This window comes from Sorghum bicolor, chromosome 10 (assembly GCF_000003195.3).
Source record: "Sorghum bicolor cultivar BTx623 chromosome 10, Sorghum_bicolor_NCBIv3, whole genome shotgun sequence".
Classification (NCBI taxonomy): domain Eukaryota; kingdom Viridiplantae; phylum Streptophyta; class Magnoliopsida; order Poales; family Poaceae; genus Sorghum; species Sorghum bicolor.
In genome coordinates, this window is record NC_012879.2 from 3,892,275 (window position 1) to 3,912,661 (window position 20,387).

General features: G+C 39.8%; 1 protein-coding gene and 1 long non-coding RNA gene across 4 annotated transcripts; one reads left to right on the top strand and one right to left on the bottom strand.

Annotated features, from left to right (window-relative positions):
- LOC8070870 (MADS-box transcription factor 5) lies at window positions 2,262–8,082 on the bottom strand. Its single transcript, XM_002437838.2, has 8 exons — window positions 7,472–8,082; window positions 5,153–5,228; window positions 4,042–4,103; window positions 3,813–3,912; window positions 3,643–3,684; window positions 3,501–3,542; window positions 2,803–2,936; window positions 2,262–2,512 (listed from the first exon to the last, which is right to left on the bottom strand). The coding sequence occupies exons 1-8, from the start codon at window positions 7,654–7,656 to the stop codon at window positions 2,476–2,478; spliced, it is 678 nt and encodes a 225-aa protein (XP_002437883.1). The 5' UTR covers window positions 7,657–8,082; the 3' UTR covers window positions 2,262–2,475.
- On the top strand, window positions 13,439–15,851 carry LOC110430870. Of its 3 annotated transcripts, none has more exons than XR_002448267.1 (5): window positions 13,439–14,011; window positions 14,096–14,192; window positions 14,876–15,327; window positions 15,413–15,469; window positions 15,497–15,851. It is a non-coding gene; the product is annotated as an uncharacterized LOC110430870 (long non-coding RNA). The 3 variants fall into 3 exon arrangements; XR_002448266.1 differs by having other exon boundaries at window positions 14,876–15,046; window positions 15,126–15,469; XR_002448265.1 differs by having other exon boundaries at window positions 14,876–15,469.

A 20,387-nucleotide genomic window follows, 5' to 3' on the forward strand; every position in this document is an offset into this window, starting at 1 on the left:
AAAATTGGACATCTTACCTACTCAACCATCATCTATAAAAATTATTTAAATTACCTCACGTACTTTTCAAGGTGGTTGCATCATTTTTAGTTTTAATAAAATCTTATAATTGATAGTAAGGTTTTTAAACCATGAAAAAATGTCTCTAAACTTTTAAATTTTCTAGGGAAAAATATATCTAGAATCTTCCAACAAAAATATATTTAGCACTAAGGAAATGGAAAAAAATCTAGAAAAATATGTAACATTCACAAAACATGAAATTGATATATAATGCATTTTAAAAACTTTCCAAAACAAAAATATGAGATGCAACCAACAACAATGCAACATAAAGTTAATGCTAAATTCATATTATGTTTTAGTTGTGGATAATTTTCAAAAAAACATGTTTTGGAATTTTTCCAGTTTATTTGGATGTTTTCCCATTTTTCTAGAGGCAAATATATATTTTTTGAAAACTTCTAGAGATACTTTCATGACCTATAAATATTTTATTTGAGTTTTCTATGTCTCAATCCATCACTAAGTTTTTCTTGTAATTTTTTAAAGCTTCTGTATAGATACTTTACGTGGTTTGAAAACCTTTTTATCGGATATTTAGCATATTTTAAAAATAAAAAGGATGAACTGTCTTGAAAACTATTTCTAGCTTAGGGAGGGAGGAAAATTAAACTATCTTGAAAGTTTATGGGGTAAGATATTTAAGTTCGTTGGTTGTTTAGCTCAGTCGTCTAGCCACCAACTCCTCCTCACATATACTACATTAGCTCAGTCTCTGCCATGTCCACGATGTCGTGACCAACCACCATGCACGTGGCGTTCTTCTGCACCAATGCAGGTAAGGCCAGTCTTGCTGGAAGAGATGACAAAACAATTTGAGACTTAAGACGTCACGGGAGTTGGGTGGATTGTGCACAATCGGCTAATCATATCTAGTATGCGCTAGGCAAGACAATGATGGAAGTTACCGAAGGTGTCCTGATATATGTGGTGGCGATAAAGATATGCGAATAGGATAACCGAGAAGTGATGTGGGAAGGTGTCCTCTCACCATCATGTGCCTAGGTTATTAGCCATATGGTTGAGGCGGTAGAATCTTGTGTAGTCAACACCGATGTCAAAGTAGATATGTGTGAGGTCAACGGGCAATGGGTAATTTAAGGGATGTTTGGTTGGAGATGTTAAAGTTTAATATGTACAAATAGCATTTTCGTTTTATTTGACAATAAGTGTCCAATCATGGATTATTTAGGCTTAAAAATTGTGTCTCATAAATTACTCTCTAACTGTGTTTTTAGTTTTGTAAATAGTCTATAGTTAGTACTTCATGCATATGTCTAAACATTCGATGTGACGAGAGTTAAACTTTAACCGTGGCAACCAAACGGGGTCTTAACTTCGTTCAGTGTTCAGAAAACAATAGTGATAGATCATATGGTAGCCGTAGGCTTGGGGAGTTGGGGAATGTTGCCGTGGTATTACAAATGACTGTTTTGTACAATCATAAATGGTAGTACTATATTGTATTAGACCATAAACATATTAATCGTTTCTCATCGTCTTTTCAACCATTATAAATATTTTTTTAGAACACTTACAGCTTCATGTGTATTTTATTAAGAAGATTAGACCCCATAATTAAGTGACATGGTAGCTCGCAAAAAATTAAGTGACATGGTATATATGCTCATGCCTGCGAAAAGAGAGAGATATGAAATGACAAGAACAATACTAGGGGAAATAAACTATTCATGCAAAAAGAGGAAATGGTTCTACGAGTTCAGACGCCTGGTCGCACAAAAAAAAACAAAATTGTGGTGGATGGGAATAAACTATTGTATTTTTGTATGGTACCACATAAATAGCTGATTGGCATTTTCGGATATATCTTGGGAACATATTTTGTTATGTCAATAAAGCTTCAAATTAAGTATTTTTTAAAATATAAACTCTGAAATTTATATTATGTGCCATAATAAGTGCTCTAAACATGTCATATGTTCCATTGTTATTGTGTGCCTCTATTACTAGTTGACTATTTCTATTTTCATGTTTAAAAAGCCTGAATCAGGTGGGTTCATTTTTTTCGTTTTTCTCCACAAGTGGTAACACAACATAAATCAATTAAAATTATGACAAATATCTCACTAGTAACATAAACATGTAACATGGCATTAAATCACATGATAAGAGAACCTTATCACATGTTAGTTGCTAAAGTACACACAAAAGCACTGCTTTTCAATAGACGATCAATATTCAGAATGGGATACGGTAGTTATTTAGCAAGAAAGTCATGATCAGATCATTCTTCTTGAACAAAAGAGTCATAGGAGTTCTTAGTTTAGTAAATACAGTAGCATAAAGCTAGGACCGATATGGTTAAATATAGAGGATTTGTCAAAAGCATTACGTCCAACAACATATATAGAAGATCCATGGGCACTAGAACACAGAGCACAAAGAAGCAACTTAATCATTGTTCATGTGGTCCATGTAAGCTTGATACCTACATAGAGGGGTAAAAGGATCAGATAATATGGAAGAGCATTTAGGGGATTTTTTCGCAGGTACTACAGTTTTTAAACACTCCACTGATAATATGCAAGAGCATTTTGTACCCTGGCGACTCACTTTAAGTATACTCACCAATTAAAAACTGTAAGGTTAATCCTTTCCATATTTTCTTATCTGTGAATTACCAATTCAGTTGTGTTCTGTTCAATTATTCTGACAATACGGAAACAAAAATTTACTAGTTGATAAATTCTGTACTTGAAACAGGTGAAGAATGATCACCCTATATGCAGGGAAGGATCAAGAGCAAGGTGAAGGCGTTCTTGGTTGGCTTCATCACCATGCCCACTAGATCCACTACACCCAATGTCCTGGCAAGACAGTCGCAGCACATTTTCTTCACTAGTTTCTTGTATCTGGTACAATATATAATAGAAGACTTGAAATGAGAGCATATAAAACTTCTCTTGATGGAGTACAAAAGGATTGTATGAATTCATAAATTTATAGCTATGAAGTTTTAGCAACATATCGGTAAAAAAAAAGAAATTTTAGTATATACATTCCCATGTTAGGAATTCATTTATCACGGGTTTTTTTTGGGTTTAGTGTCTTTGCATGCATCACTACTGCATAAGTATCACCAAGCAACACTATATGGTATTTAAACCGTGCCAATCTTAAGTGTGTTGTATCTAAGTTATACATATTATATCTTAAAATGATCCTACGTGGGTATAGCTTATAGACAGTAGTAATTTATACAATGGTGTAGATTTAAAAATAGCACTTTATCATTTATTTCCCCTGAATAATTTTATTGTGTCAGATTTTCTATATGCAGAATGAAGCTTTGTTTCATGAATGAGGAATTTAGTTTGCCAAAAAGTGCTCATGTATATAATATATAAATGGTGCAACCACTTCACTAAGAATAAAATGTATTCACAGGCTGAGCCTTATCATTCACAATGCATTACCTTCCTTCTTAAGTCTTTGTTAGCATCTTGCAGTTGTTGTTCCTGCAAAGCCTCACTATTGGTTACTATTTCCAGGAGTCTTTTAATTTAGGAAGAGAGATCACCGAAACCGAAGAAAAAATATTGAAAATGATTTGATCACCTTGCGCTTGAGATCAAAGAGTTGGTCGAGCATCTGCTGGTTCTGTAAATGTTTGTGCGCTGGTTAGGAAATTGCTAAATTTGATCTTATATATATATATCATCGTTTATTACTGCTGGTTAGAAAATTGGTAAATTTGAGCTTGACTGAAGTACTTTTTCATTGGCTACCTTTGATGACCGGATATGCTTGAGAGATATCTCAATTTGGTTCTCAAGTTGCTCTAGCTCCTTCACGTTAAGTGGACCCAAGTCCTCACCAAGTAGATTTCTGCAGATTAAGATAACCAAACCTAATTAGCCTGCTACTTGTGATAGATATATATATCCCAATTTCCAACCAACATAGCGCTCACGGTAAAGTAATTAGCTAGTCACTGACGGTGAAGTAATGTCTTACCTCTGAGTTGTTTGTAAGAACTCAACTTTTGTCTTTAACTTCAAGTACTCCTGATAATTATTCTGTTGGATAAGAAAAGCAGGTCTAATAATTAGTTTGAGAAAAATCGTGATCATTAATAAATACAGAAATGTGTCTTCAGTTTTAGTGCACGCGCATAGAAAAAACCTACCTTACTAGTAATAATTAAGATATATAACATTTGATTTTGAAAATGTTGATTTATGTATATGACTTTGCACTGACCAAAAGTGGAGTCGCTGATATATATGCATGTCCTGATTGGTTGCGTTTTAAATGTAGTGCAAAATTGAAATGATGAGATATAGGACCACCTCTCTAGCGCATAAGGTGCATGCTGACATATTACACGTACAGCTAGCTAGCACATAAAACGCAAAGATCAAAGTGTAAAATATAAACAGTAGAGATACTATATATATACACACTCAAATAGAATGTCCATCAGTACCGCCGCTCGGTAGCATTTCATTATGTATTACTCCCTCCGTTCCAAATTATAAGTCATTCCAAGAATCTTGGAAAGTCAAAGCATTTTCAAGTTTGACCAAAAATATAGAGAGAAATATAAAGATTTATGTCATAAAATAGGTACACTATGAAAATATAACTAACAAAGAATATAATAATACTTGGTTGGTACCAAAAATGTTATTATTTTGCTATATAAATTTGGTCAAATTTAAAAAACTTTGACTCTCCAAGATTCTTGGAATGACTTATAATTTGGGACGGAGGGAGTAGATAGAATATCCTAGATACAACATATGCCACGAATGTATATCTTTTCTGTTTATTACTCAACCATACACCATTCATATATAGGACTTTATTTAAAACCATAGTGTTTACTATTTTGTTAATAATGAAAATTATCTACCCACAGTCACACATCTCCCTACATTTCATCATATTATTTATTGCAATGTGCGTATCATTTCTCTTATATATTTTTAGAAATAATTATTAAGCCCTGTTTTCTTAGAAGATGTGTTTATGTTATAAAAAACATGCTTCTGTTCATACATGAAATGTGTACACATGCACTAAAAGTGGCGATTGAAAAGAAATAGGTAATAATAAAGATTACTAATTCAGCCTCTAGTGGAGCTGATGCTTCGGATGCAAAATTGCAGCTGCGGTATCGCTCCAGCGTCTTGTACATGCTGTTGAGAAATCAAGCATTGAGGATCAATTCCAGGACAAGACACCAACAAACTTATACAATTGATATGTGTTTACATAAATAAATTTAAAATTTTGATGCAATACTTTGTGTTTACACTTATTAAGAGAAAGGTAAAACCAATTAATACCAGTAGCATATCATCTCTAATAATCATATCTCTTCATGACATTATATATTTTTTTACCCCTCCTATTAATAAATGGCAAAATGTTAATCATGCACAGAACCATATATAGCAATTATCAAAGATATATTCATTATTAGTCATCATATTCTGAGTTATACTTAAACTAGACAAATGAACAAGGTTGGACCAACACACATGTACATGCATACACCTGTCAATACAAAATTGGATTTTTCTTGACTGATCAATACGGTTTCTCGACAACTGGAATCAGTAAGGCCTTGTTTAGTTCTTAAAATTTTTCAAGATTCTTCGTCACATCGAATCTTTGGTCGCATGCATGGAGCATTAAATATAGACGAAAATAAAAACTAACTGCACAGTTTATCTGTAATTTGTGAGATGAATCTTTTGAGCATAGTTACTCCGTGATTGGACAATGTTTGTCAAATAAAAACGAAATGCTACAGTTCCAAAAACAAAAAAATTTTGCGAACTAAACAAGGCCTAAATTTATTTACAACTTCCTCCGACGCATTTATATATCATCAGTGCGAGTACAGCTTCTTTTTGGAACAATGACACGCATTGTCAGCCTACATGGATTTAAAATTTGGTACTTTCTCTCGCTCTCAACAGATTATACTCTCTAGAACTATTGTTTTTGCATACGATATGACACGATGTTCATATGGTCCGGATACATATGCACCTGCCTCTGCCTTCCTAAAAGAGTGATTCAGGCGTGCATGCATACACTGATGCCTGCCCAATGTCCATGGTCGACTCATACGCCAGCACATGGGGATAGCTCCTGACGGGCCAATCGATACACCACTCCTAGTACGTACTACTTGTGCCTCTCTCTCATCAGTTGCCTCCTGCTGCAGCCGCTTGCTTGCACGACGACAGAGGAGCCTAGAGACATTTGACAAGACGTAGAGAGAGACGAGGTCCAATGGAACAGTAATCTAGAGCTAGCAGAGATGTGAGATGCCATGCCACGCAGAGAAAGGAACGGGTCTCAATGGAACAGTAGAATCTAGCTAGAGCTAGCAGATGTGAGATGCCATGCCACTCAGAGAAAGGTTGGGTCTCAATGGAACAGTGAAATCCAAGCAGGGAAGAATTATTAGGGAATAGGGACTCACCAGCAATAATAACGCACACAGCTAGAAAAAATTGCATGACAAACACATGAGAAAAAAAAATGATGTGTTCATGTTCACAACCAGATCTGGATATGTTAGAATGGTCCAGTCCAGCAGGTAGCTGTGTGCATGCTAGCTTAGCTCCTTCGATGTACTACATCACTACTAGTAGGAAGCAAGAAGGTAAATAGGTAATGACCCCCTGCTGACATGCGCTCAAAAAGAGATGAGGAGGGGTTAGAGCTGCAGCCTACAGATAGATAGATCAAACACGGATTGTGAAGACGGAAGAGATCGAACATCATCTGCGTTGTCATCTTGTATTGACACTGCCTTTTTATAGCAAACGTTAGTAACTGAAGTTTACTGAACTCACGCGCAGGAAACAAAAGGGGAAAGGTGAGCGCGCCCTGATGGCGATAACATGACCAAACCGGTAATTCCCCAAACACCAAAAAAGAACATACAGGGAGCTATGTATGTACTATGAGGCTATATACATGATACATGTGTGATAAGCCAGACAGATCTAAAGAAAACAGATAGCCTTCACATGAAATCCCACTAAAAAAGCGCCAAACCCAAATCAAAAGCAGTAAAAGTATATTATTTCTGGGAAATTTCAGGACGCCTATATATATATCCAGAAAGGAAAAAAGGGGGGAAATATATAGAGCTTGATTTACGGGTGAACACCAAATTCCAGAAAGGAAAAAAGCTAGCCTTCGTACATGCATGAAATTCTTGGGCACAAAATGTCACGCCGCATGCATGCATGGATGGTTTGTTCTTTGATTCAAGAAGAGCTAGCTAGAGATCTTCAAGATCCAATCAACGATTGATGCTTGGAGCAAAACCGACCGGCCGTGTGGTAAAGAAGGGAGGGGCGGAGGTATATAGGGGGCCATATAAGGCAGGTGGCCGGAGCTAGCATGTCCATACCATGAGGAGGTGGAGAACTCGAAGAGGCGGCCGCGGCTGGAGAAGATGATGAGGGCGACCTCGGCGTCGCAGAGCACCGACAGCTCGTACGCCTTCTTGAGCAGCCCGTTCCGGCGCTTGGCGAACGTCACCTGCCGGCTGATCTTGTTCTCGATCCGCTTCAGCTCCACCTTGCCGCGCCCCATCTCGTCCCTGCCTGCCTGCTTCTTGCTGCTCCTGCTGCTGCTGCTTCTTCTTCTTCGATTCCTTCCTATCCCCGCCCCTTCCTAGCTAGCTCAGCTTCCCTTCTTCTTCTTCACTGCTAGCTACCACTCTACTAGCTAGAACTAGATCAAGATCTCCTCTCCTTCTCTCTCTCTCTCGTCACCTTGTATGTAGCGGCTACGAGCACTAGTCGTAGCAGTAGCACTATTTGCCTATATATGCCTTTAATTTGCTGCTCCTCCTCCTCTCCTACTCCTAGTAATATGCGCGTACGGCCATGGCTCCGAGCTGCTATCTGCCTATGCCTTTTTGCCCTTTTATCGACCCGGACCCGGCCTCTCTCGAGATCGGTCTCTGACTCTCTGTCTCTCCCTCTCCTCTCTCTCGCAAGTCTCTCTCTCCTCTCCTTCTCCGGCCGGCGGGTCTCTGTCTACCTGTCCATCGGCCTGTGTAGATAGATAGAGAGAGAGAGACAGCGACGATGGAGCCAGGTCGCCTGTGCTTTTCTCTCTCCCTACCACTGTTGCTTTCTCCCACAGCTAGCTAGCCAAGCGCGCGGCGACGTGATTGGTCCCTGGTCTACCTGCGTTCTCTTGGATGGCCCACATGGCAGCAGCTGTACTCTGGCCGTCGTCCTCTCGAAGGCGTCACGCGTGCCGCTGCTGCGAGTCAAGCGTAGTAGGGCAAAGGGGGAGAGAGCACACGCCGTGAATAAGCGTAGCATATATATAGGGCCGGGACGGCGTAGGGGGTGTAGGGTTACGTGTCGATGGCTAATAGGGGCTAGCTAGCTAGGTAAGGTATTGACCTCAAGAGAAAATCTCATTTGTAGTGATGGAGTAGTGGCTCAATTTTAATTTGGTTTTGGCTAGTGACCAGGCCAAATAAGGCCATGTATTGTCTAAACATGGTGGATTAACTAGATTTAAAATATTCGTCTCGTAAATTAGAGGCAAACTATGCAATTAGTTATTTTTTATCTATATTTAATGCTCCATACATGTGCCGCAAAATTGGATGTGCTAGGGAATATTGAAAAATTTTGGAAACTAAACAAGGCCTAAGTACATGTGTTCACATGTCTTAGACTTGGTGAATATAAAAAATAAAACACAGAGATTTTTCACATGCATGAAATTTCATACGGTCTGCTTGTCATGTAAGGCCATTCCCGGAGAGTTTTATGTGTTTTTAAGACTACCGCATCATATAAAATGAAATGAAATATGAATGAAACTTTCATGCTCAATTAATAGATCCATAGACATTTTATTTTTTATGATTCATACAGATTTAGTAATCATGCCAAAGGGGTTCATCTAGATGAAATTCACTTATTTTCTATCTCCTTAAAAATGTTGCCACGTCATAAAAATGTGTTTGTGATTTATGACTTAGGTCCAAAGTTTTGATTATAACAAACCTCATAAAATTTATCACCTCACAAACACGTCCATGCCATCGAGCACGTACTGTGCCACGTCATTACAACCTAGTCTCCGTCACCCAAAAAAGATTGTGTTTTGCTCAAGATTTTGTCTTCTTGATAAGGCTTTGTTTAGTTGGAGGAAAAATTAAATTTTGACTTTGGCTACTGTAGTATTTTCATTTGTATTTGGTAATTGTTGTCCAATCATGGACTAACTAGGCTTAAAATATCCGTCTCGCAAATTATATGCAAACTATACAATTAGTTGTTTATTTTATCTATATTTAATGCTTTATGCATGCGTCTAAAGATTCGATGTGACAGAGAATCTTAAAATTTTTTAGAAACTAAATAAGGCCTAAACTCAGTCAAAATCATGTGACCTAAGTCATATAAACTTAGCTCAACAGAGAAAGTTTGACTTAATTCAATTTCAAACCTGCATCACTTTTGGGACGGAAGTAGTGTTATGTTCTATAAATTTAATCAAATTTATATATTTTACTTTCACTAGGTCTAAATTATATATTTTTGACCTTTTTAATAGGTGGTCAAAAACAACAAACAAAAAGTATAATTCATTGTTATTATCTGTAGCGTCTGTGCTTTGTTGGGCAGTTTGGATAACAAGAAATGAGGTAGTTTTTGACAAATGTAGACCAAAATCCTTTTTTCAGGTTCTTTTCAGGGGAACGCACTGGATTCGGCAATGGGCAAGATTGCAACGGCATGATGATCTACGGAATCAGCTGATCCTTGTTGGGTAGCTTCTAGAGTCGTCAGCTTTGCAATTCTTTGGTTCCAATGGATGGTTATCTTCAAGACATATTGGTCATGCTTAGTGAAAACTTTATCGGCGTTTCGGTTATTCTTTTGTTCAACTGTAAACTTGCTGTGTTACAGCCTGCGTGTGTGCCTTCGGGCAATACTTTGTAACAATTAGCTTGATTCTATCAGTCGATAGATGAAGCCGGGTATGACATATCCTTTATCTAAAAAAAATTATATGTGCACTCTTTTTGGATGGAAGAAGTAGTGGTCAAGTATCACTATATTTCTGGTGTGCCAAAACAGACTGTGGTCACTCTTAATTGGTTTGGGAGCAAGCTAGGTGTGCATAAGGAATTAATAAAGAAAGAAAGCTGCCACCTCAGGTGCTAGAGTCGTACACAAGATTAAGAAGGACGCCATCTTAGATCCAAGATGAAGTGAGACGCCTACGTCGTGCTTTATTCAGGGCGAGCAGGCTTTTGTTGTATCATTTTTGTTTTATGGCTGGCTGTTTCCTTTAGCTTTATTCCCCACCTGGTTATGAATTATGATCGATATCGGCTTTACACTCTCATTTATACTTTGGTTTGTGATCCTCTTTTCAATATATACATCATCATGGGCCGGTTTCATTTTTAAAAACATTCATGGATTCTCTGCTTTGCCTTCTACTACAGGCATGCCTAGCTACTAAATATTACTTTTTAAAAATACCAGAAGTATGTGTACATCATTACTAGTACACTCGTGATTTCTCTTGCAGAATTTTTTTAGCATTTTGTAACATATTTCAAATTTGACATCATTTTTTTCTAAAATCTAACTTTTTTGGACGCGCCACCAGCCACAACGCGTCATCCTCGATCTGTCACGTCATGCATGGTGGCACGACAGAGCCAATAACGCGGTACATGCATGGGCCTTGGGCGGTTGACGTGGCAGAGCCTACCGCGCCACAGATCTTGGGCCACGGGGCAACCATGAATGGGGCAGCAGGAAGAGGTAGGATGAGCCGCTGGCATCAGTTTTACCTAGACCTGCCGCGCCGTGGGCAATGGCGTGGTAGTGTCACACCAAGATTTGTAGCGCGGCAGGCCATGCCACGTCATCGTCCATGGGCTAGCCATGTGCCACGTCATCCGCTTTACTGCGTCGCCATGCATGGCACGACAAAGTGAGGATGATGGCTAAAAAAGTTAGATTTTTTAAAAAAATTGATGTCAAATTTGAAATATGTTTAACCTATTGCATGCACATGTGTATATTTTCCTGTGTTTGTAGTAGGTTTATTTTATATCATAATAATAATAGACGAGTCTAGCTCTTTCGACTCCACCACCCTACTAAAGATGGTTTTGATAGTCGACGTCACGTTTCTAGGTTTTACTAGCTAGCTAGTGACGTGAGAGAACGTGATTATATATACAAAAGTACTCCCTTGCAGTCGCCAGATAATTGACTTCTCACTAATCACTTTCTCCGCACCCGGTGACCTACTCCCCAGCGCCCACGTCCCTTCCCACGCGCGCCCAACGGCCATGCGCCCACCCCTTCTTCCCCAACTCTGGCGAGCATAGAAGGGCTTGGCCGGGGAAGGCGGTCCGGGCAGGCGATGGGGAAGGAGGTTGGGAGTCAAGATGGCAATGAGTACCCGAAATCTGAGTACTCGACGAGTTTTACCCGATAAAGAGACGGATATGGAATTAATTTTCTACCCATGGGTATGTTATTGGGCAAAAGCTTATACCCATCGGATATGGCGGGTACGGGTGTGGGTGCATACTACCCATACCCGTCTACCCGTGGGTAAAAAACACCTGCCAAAATAACAAGTCACCCTTGTCATTTTAGCTCATATAGCCCATGAATTTGGCCCAAATCCAACTAAACCCTCATAGTATATATATGAATTCGATGCCATTATATGAATGTTAGTTTGTAACTTGGTGGAGGCTTGTAATGATTTATTTTTGCATGTGAATTTTTGATATTTATATGTAATTTTTAGGTATACTGTCGGGTATGGGTTACCGTCGGGTAGAATTTACCCACGCGGGTGCGGGTATGGGAGCATTTTCCTACCCGTGTGCGGGTACGGGTAACCTGACAGGTAAAATTTAGACCTTGCGGGTGCGGATACGGGTGGCCACTATCTGTCGGGTACGTACCCCTTGCCATCTTGAGTCGGGAGGCTTTGGAGTCCTAGCAGCGGCGGTGGTGGCCGGGCCAGGGAGGACGAGGGACCATGGCTAGAGAGAGGTTGCTGCTGAAGCTTGTCGTGGCTTATGGGAGAGGGGAAGATGGCGCCCACGGCGAGGGCGACGAGGACGAGGATGAGGAGAGCACGGCCATCGATGATGGAGGAAGAACTGGAAAATAAGACCAGTCGGGGCAGGTGGGACGACTAAACATGAGGAAGAAGGTTAGGACGAGAGGTTAAAGTCTTAAAGACAACTGCTACACCATTGGATTAAAATCGAACGGCTCCTCCTGTCACTTGATGGATATGCAGCTGGTCAGTCACGTGTGCTTGAGATACACCCTTATATATATATATATATATATATATATATATATATATATATATATATATACACTAGGTGTAGAATATTATTCTACACTGAGCAGTACTGAACATCGTTTAGTATCATCTAATACTACACACAGGATCATGAAATACTGAACAATACTGAAACGCGGATACTGAACGATACTGAAATCTGTTCAGTATAGTAGTTTGGTGTAGAATAGTATTCTACACCTAGAGTGTAGAATAGCACTTATATTTATATATATATATATATAACATAAAATATGCTCATAATCTTATTAATACTGCGTAGTGGTGACGTGGAACTTATCACATTTCCCATCTTTGATAGCGATGGCAATGGCAAAGGACATGGATGATGATATCTGACTAACGACATACTGTAGCTAGATTCAGCTAGCTAGGCATATCGCTTGTGAATTCAGTTACGTTTGTTGTCCATATCCAATGCGTGTGAAGTTGGATCTGTGCTGGTTTTATATGAGGCTGGAAAATTGGAATCAGACACACTGGACGTACGGCAAGCAGACCAATCCGTGAGCCCGTAAATAGTTTTTTTTTTGGCATATTTTCACAGAACCTACAAAAATTAAGTCTATTTGTGTGCAAAAATTAAGTCTATTTGTGGGCTCACTGACAAGCCTGCTTGTATCCCTAATTATGTTTATGAGATCTTAGATATGGCCACACTATTCTTCATGCATATGCATGGCAAATTCGACGACACTACAACATATCTATTAATAGAAGGCATTTTGTCAGAGGCATTTTTTTCAAAATGCCTTAACTTCTTATTGTATAAAGGCATTCCTCTAAAAATGCCTCTAAAAGTATTTTTTAAAGGCTAAACTAAAAAATGTCTTAAATAGCTGCAATATCTAGAGGCGTTTTTATCAAAAATGCCTTAGTTACCTACGACATTTTGAGGTGTTTTCTGAGAGTGCCTTCCCTGTGCTATATGCGTAACAGCCAGTCTTCTTTCAAGCCCCATTATCCTCCAGTGCCTTCTCAAGCCGTCAAGTGTTACTTTTTTTTAAAAAAAAAACACGACCTCCCCTGTTGCGATAGGGTTCAAGGGACTGCGCAACTATGGAAAGTCTGATCCAGCTCGGGCCTTTGTGGGGAGGCAGCTCGCCTGCGCCGGGCAGCACGGGGACCGGCGAGGACGGCGCAGCTGCGGGGAGGCAGCGCGGGGAGGACGAAGCGGCTACAGGATGGCACAGCTGTGGATAGGTGGCATGACTGCGTCAGGCTCAGGCGGTGCGGGGAGGACGGCGCAGCTGTGGGTAGGCGGTGTGACTGCGTCAGACTCAGGCGACGCGAGGAGGACGACACAGCTGCGGGGGAGGCGACGCGAAGAAGACGGCGCAACTGCGTCAGGCGTCATGGGGAGCACGGCGCAACTGCGGCGGCGCGGGGAGATTGCTGGATTCATCGAGATTCTGAAGCGTCGGCTTCGTCAGGTACGCCGTATCCTCAAGTGCTACTCCATGAAGACCACTGCGTAATACGGAATCGGGCATGATGACGGTGTCTGCATCGACATGGATTCCGCCCAACATGTGTTTGATAAAATGCGCTCAAGGTAATAAGAATTTCTGACATCCTCCATCGATCTACCTTCACCCACGTGACCTCACTGAGATGCAAATCCCTATATTATCTACAGGTGCTTGTCCTCCAAGGTTACCTCTCTAGCACTCATGATGATCTCCTTCCTCGTCGGTGTGCCTTTGGCCTAAGTGATTGACGCTGCACGACAACATGTATGACATGAAATTCCTAATTGGCATGCCGCAGCATATGTGATGGATAATTCTCCATGCAGTATTATTGCTACAAAATGTTTTGCTGCCTGTTACTTCTTTTTTTTGGATGTTTCACTTAGTAGAGTAATGCTAAGCTTGATTGCTATCAGTCTAGCTGTAAAGCTTAACAAGGTTTCCTGAATATAAGATCTGGTGAATATCCAGCTGCTTGCCAGTAACTACGGTTATTCAGTTAGCATATATCAGTAGCTCACTCTCCTGTTGTTTATGATCTTTACCATATGAACTTTGCAACGACTACTATAGTCATGACCCTGTACTTAACTTTTAGTTGCTTGGTTAATTTTGGGGACTGCTACTTTTCTGATATCAACTGCTGAAGTGAAGTTCAGTTACCTATTGTGATTTAGTGGTAGTTTTGTGGTAATCCTGACTGTTGATAATATTCATTTGACTGGGCTTCTTGACTAATATAATTGTAATTTTCATGAAAATAACCAAATTATATATAAAATTAATAACCAAACTCTATTGACCGTTATATGGTTTGTGCATATGGATTCTTCTGTTCAGTGTTATAGATATCTGATAAATCTTCAATATCTATCTTTATTATAGTTTGGAGCTGTAATTTCTGACATACACTATGGATTGGAACTCACTCAGTTCACCATTTGCAGCGTGTAAATAGCAGCGACACATGAGCGTTATAGTCGGATGAGATATCCCAGCCTAAGGTTATTTGGTCCCTTCATTTTTTTTGCGGAAACAAGAGGGGTCAAGGACCCCAGGTCACTGTAAGGAAGATATGAAGTCTACTTTTTCTCCAGGCCACTCATGTTTTTCTCCAGGTCAGAGCTCTTTCGTCATTGGGAATGTCTGTGATCATTCTGGTCCATCTCTAATGGAGCTTCTTTATCCTGAATCTAGCAAGCAAGCATTCAACACACACAAAGGCGCTAAATACTGGTTCACAATATGCCAGAAGAAAAAGATTGTTATTACTGATTTTATCTATTAATCTGCTTGTAGTACGGTAATTCACAAGTTTCACTACCAAAGATTTTATCTATTAACCTGCTGACAAGTTTATATGTCAATACGGATTCTCCAATGTTTTGAAAACTTTTAGGTCTGAATATGCTTCCTTCAGTATTTTCTCAACTTGCCTTCCGATACCCTGTGCTTTCCTTTTCCAACCATTTCCTTCTCTGCAGTTTATATTGTCAGGGGAAAACCATTCTAAGACAGGGGGAAGAAGCTTGTTGGTGGTGGTGTCGCCATTCTCTTTCTGGTACTAGTACTTATATAGTATGAGACTGTGAGTTATGTCTTTTGTCATTTGAGCATGTTATTGTCAAGAGCTTGAAAGGCTTGTCAGCTGGACTCGAGAAACAGCACCCAGGAGAATTTTATGACTGCACAAGAGTAGTTCAGTACCAAAGTCTGTATGAAAGATTGGAGATGTGACTATGGATTGGAGATGTTTTGTTCTCTTGACTAAATATTTGAATCATTGCAGTGAAGTCGTAGTGGTCTTCCACTGCTGAATCCATAGTTGTTTAGATTTCTGTACGAAAGCTTGTGTCTGTACGAAAGATTTTAAAGTTTGGATGCATCCAACGTTGATGTATGCTCTCATTGTTAATGTGCTAATTTGATATTGGTCAAAAGGGTTGCATGGATACCTTGGTTTTGGAGGTATTTCTAATAATGCCTCCATCAATATTTGAAGGCAAATTCCAGAGTGCCTCTAAAAACTTTTCTAGGCAGCTAGAAAATGCCTTTAAAGGTTGATATTAAAAGGCATTACAAAAAAACGCCTTAAAAGACCTTTTACTTCCATGTTATAGACGGCATTCTAAAAAATGCCTCAAAAGGTTTTTAAAGGCGATTTGATCACTTTTGGAGGCATTTTTAAACGCCTTGTATAATGAGTCATGTTGTAGTGCGATTTACTGAAGATGTTCGATAACCAAGCGGTGTATGCAATGCGTGTCAAACACATGCTCGATCACATCAGTTTTACTACTCCCGGACTATGCCCCAAATGTAAGCTATTTTAGTTAGATAGTGAGAAATTACATCTTTAAATTTTTCAAAAAAAAATTGTATCGCTTTTTTTTCAAAAAAAAAGAGAGACAAAATTATACATAGCAACATTTCCCACATAAGACAAATATATTTCCAAAATATATTCAAAGTTGATCTAATAAATCTAATTAGTTTGATGAGTTATAGTTGTTTATGTATTTTTTATGAACTTAGTTAACTCAATTCTTTTTGAAAGTTAACTTCAAAATTTTGAGTTATGATTCTGTATTGTGAAGTCCGGTTTATAGTTTTTTCTTGCAAAAACTATGTCCAACGATAGGTTCTACAAAAAATTTTGTAGGTTCTGCAAAAATCTGCAAAGTGTGACACTTGTCAAAGGTGTCGTCATCGACTTATTTTCTGCCGAGTGCCCTTTACTAAGTATGACACTTGGCAAGATTTTTATTGAGTGCAAAAGGTATTATGTCTTCAGCAGTGAGAATTGTACTATATGCTACTATTCAATAACTAATTTGTTACGAGAGAAAATACAATTGATACTCAAGCAAACAGATTAAGGCCTTGTTTAGTTCCGAAAAGATTTCGGATTTCGGTACTGTAGCACTTTTGTTTGTTTGTGACAAATATTATTGAATCATGGACTAACAAAGATCAAATGATTCATCTCGCGATTTACAGTTAAATTATGTAATTAGTTTTTGTTTTCGTCTATATTTAATACTTCATACATGTGCCGCAAAATTCGATGTGACAGGAAATCTTAAAAACTTTTTGGTTTTCGGGGTGAACTAAACAAGGCCTAAGAGACGGACGGGATGGATGGGGTCATGGAGATAGATAGATACAGTATCTATTTGGGCCAGTGTCCACGCCGTGCGTACGCATGCCTGTGCGTGGCCGCTGTGGCCTGTGGACATGGTTGCCGGGCGGACCCGCCGTGGGGCACGTGTCGACCGCTGCCTGGTGTCCAGAGTGCAGGGGCACAGGCACAAAACCTGACGCGCGCACTTTACGTACCTTGCCTGCGGCATATAAAAAGTCTTTTGATTTTGACGTTATAACAATTTTACTTTTAGGTCTTATTTAGATACACTCAAAAATCTAAAACTTTACAAGATTCTTCATCACATCAAATATTGCAGCACATACATAGAATATTAAATATATATATAAAAAAAGTAATTGCTCTATGATTGGTATACCTGGGCAACGGGCCGGCCCGGCCCGGCCCGGCACGACACCCGGCACGTTGCTTAACGGGCCGAGGGGGCCCGTCGTGCTCTGCGGGCCGTGCCTTACCGGCCTGCGGGCCTGACCTCTGGCCCAAGCACGGGCCCGTGGGCCTTTTTGCGTACCGGGCGGGCCCGTCAGGCCGGGCCAGCCCATAGCCCGTTGAACAATAACATATCAATAAACACAGATTTAAAAGTATATTTCAAACACATTCATCAATTCATCACTTCATCAGTATAAAGAACACATTCAAATACATATGACAGATGTAGAGAATAGATTTAGATATCAAAATGAGTTATTTTATACAATGTTGTTATTTGGCGGGCCGGGCCGTGCCGGCCCGCGGGCCTGAAGTGCGGCCCAAGCACGGCCTGCAGCCCCGTGCCGTGCCAGCCCGGGCCCAATGACCTTCGGGCCGGGCCGGGCTAGGGCCGGGCCAAAATGACGGGCTTCGGGCCGTGCTCACGGGCTCGGACTGTATGCCCAGATATAATGATTGGACAATGTTTGTCAAATAAAAACAAAAGTGCTACAGTGTCAAAATCCAAAAAGTTTTTGGATCTAAACAAGGCCTTATTTGATAAATATTGTCTATAAAGTAACTAAGCTTTTTTTTTCTTACAATTTACATATAAACTATATAATTAGTATTTATTTTAATCTATATTAAATGCTTTATGTATATGCATCAAGATTCGATATGATCATATGACGATAAATTTTAAAAAGTTTTTTGTTTTAATCGAACTAAACTAAACAAGGCCAGTGTCGTGTTTAGTTTCTGAAGGAAAAAATTTCACGACACTGTAGGACTTTCGTTTGTTTGTGGTAATTATTGTCTAACTAGGCTTAAAAAATTTGTCTCGCAAATTTCGACCAAACTATATAATTATTTTTTATTTTTGTTTATATTTAATACTCTATACATGTATTTAAAGATTCGATGTCATAAGAAATCTTGAAAAATTTTAAATTTTGGGTGGAAGTAAACAAGGCCCCCAGTCCTAGGTGCCGCTGGCTCCGGCCAGCCGGGCCTGAGCGATGGGACCGAGCAACGGGGTGGACGCTGTTGTAAAAAAAAAGAACGGGGTGGACGCGCGCGAGATGCTGTCGTTTCTACGAACCAGGATACGACGACTGTTATGAGCATACTATGCATCTACTCCTTCATACCCCCGTCTCAAAAAAATCAAAGACAGTTCTAAGTGCATTCTTTGTTAAACTATCTAAAATTTTATTAAATTAAATATGTAGACAAATATATTAACATTTACAAAAACATCTAGATATATTATAAAAATATATCTCACAATAACAAATCTGAGATATTTATTTGATATCATAGATATTGATTTTTATATATAATTTGTCAAGCACAAGATACTTTCATTTAGTAGTATAGTGCTAGAATTGCATTGTTTTATGGAGGGAGGGTATATTATTTGTTGGAGAGATAAAACATGAGTTTACTATAATTGGAATGATTTCTCACAACAAGAAATATGTTTTGTTTTGATAAGAATATTTTTACAATGGTTGGAGAGGTGATGAGAAACGATTGGTGTGTCTATAACCGTTGGACCAATAACATGAAAAAGGATGAGAGGCGATGGGAAGCGATAAGTGTGTGTTTATAGTCGGTGGGCCATATGCGTCACGTCGTCTCCCATCGCATCCGAAATTGAGAGGATTAGGACTCCAAATAGATGAGTGATAATTTCTTTTTTGTATTTCTTTTTTAATAAAGGGTAAAAGGGTAAATGCACAATTGCAAAAGGAGTAGTAAAGTTGGGATGTATAATTGAAGTAATATAGTTTGATGAGATTCTAATTAGGGTTCATCTAGGCCACCGAATCCTCTGTTGCCGCCTTGCTCCTGATGACATCTAGGCCACTGCATCCTCCTCTGCCGCTGCCTAGCTCCCGTCGACGCTCCTGACCTCGCGCAAGGACATCCAGGTCGTCGTTGCTAAGGTCACCGAGTTGCGTGCAAGGAGGGGGAGTTGGATCCGATGACGCGATGTATGTGAAGAAGCCGGCGGTGGCCGCGGTCCGTCGGGGGTGGGGGAGGGAGCAGCGGCGGGATAGGGGTTGGGGATTGAGAGGATCTTGTATAATGACCTTATTATCCTTCTATGAATTAAATCAAGAAAAAATGATATTTAGTGGAGGCGATGGGAAACGATACCAACCACTATAAAAGGTCAGCCAGTACCAATGTACCATCGTGGACTATTAGTCATGTTTTCTCTCCTTTGTGCATTTGATCTAGGTCAAGTTCTCGCTTACGTTTAGAACGATGTGCCATGTTGCTTCGTTTCTCGTTTGCGAATGAAGTTTCCAAAACATGGAATGATACCATGTTTCACATTGTTCCAAGTGTTCAACTCCATCTCCATTGCCCCGTCATGCATGGCAAGACTTGGCGAGAAACTCACTCGATCTCCCCATTCCTTGCGCAACCTACAACGCTATTCATCACTCTGCCTGCAACTTCTTTGTGTTTCCCCATGCCATTAATTTGAGCATCTACGGTAGTCTCCAGAAAATACACCCCTATAAGATAGTGTTTTTTCCTCCAACAGACCCTAATAGTCGTTTTTTCTTTGGTGTCTACCAAAAAACTTCCCCATCATCTCCCAAATAAAGGGAGAGTTACATCTTCCCCAATAACAAAGGCTCCACAATAACTACCATTTCTTCTTCCCCTGCTCATAATGGACCATAGCTACTACCTTGTCCGAGCACCACAGTCTACGCATGTGCTGGAGAGCCCAACCCTAAGTCATCAGCCCCCAAGTCGCCACCTCGGGTGAGCAACACTGTGGGGGTATAAACCCCTATACCCTCATGGGCCTATATGGGCCGCACCATCAGAGGTGGCTCGGCCCACAGGATGAA

Bases quoted from the DNA above. Each gene is read 5' to 3' on its own strand.
- LOC8070870 (XM_002437838.2), bottom strand. From the start codon at position 7,656: ATGGGGCGCGGCAAGGTGGAGCTGAAGCGGATCGAGAACAAGATCAGC. The intron at 4,104-5,152 runs GTAATCTTTATT...CTTATCCAACAG, and splicing joins CTCCACTAGAGGCTGAATTA to AATAATTATCAGGAGTACTT. The intron at 3,913-4,041 runs GTAAGACATTAC...CTTAATCTGCAG, and splicing joins TTCTTACAAACAACTCAGAG to AAATCTACTTGGTGAGGACT.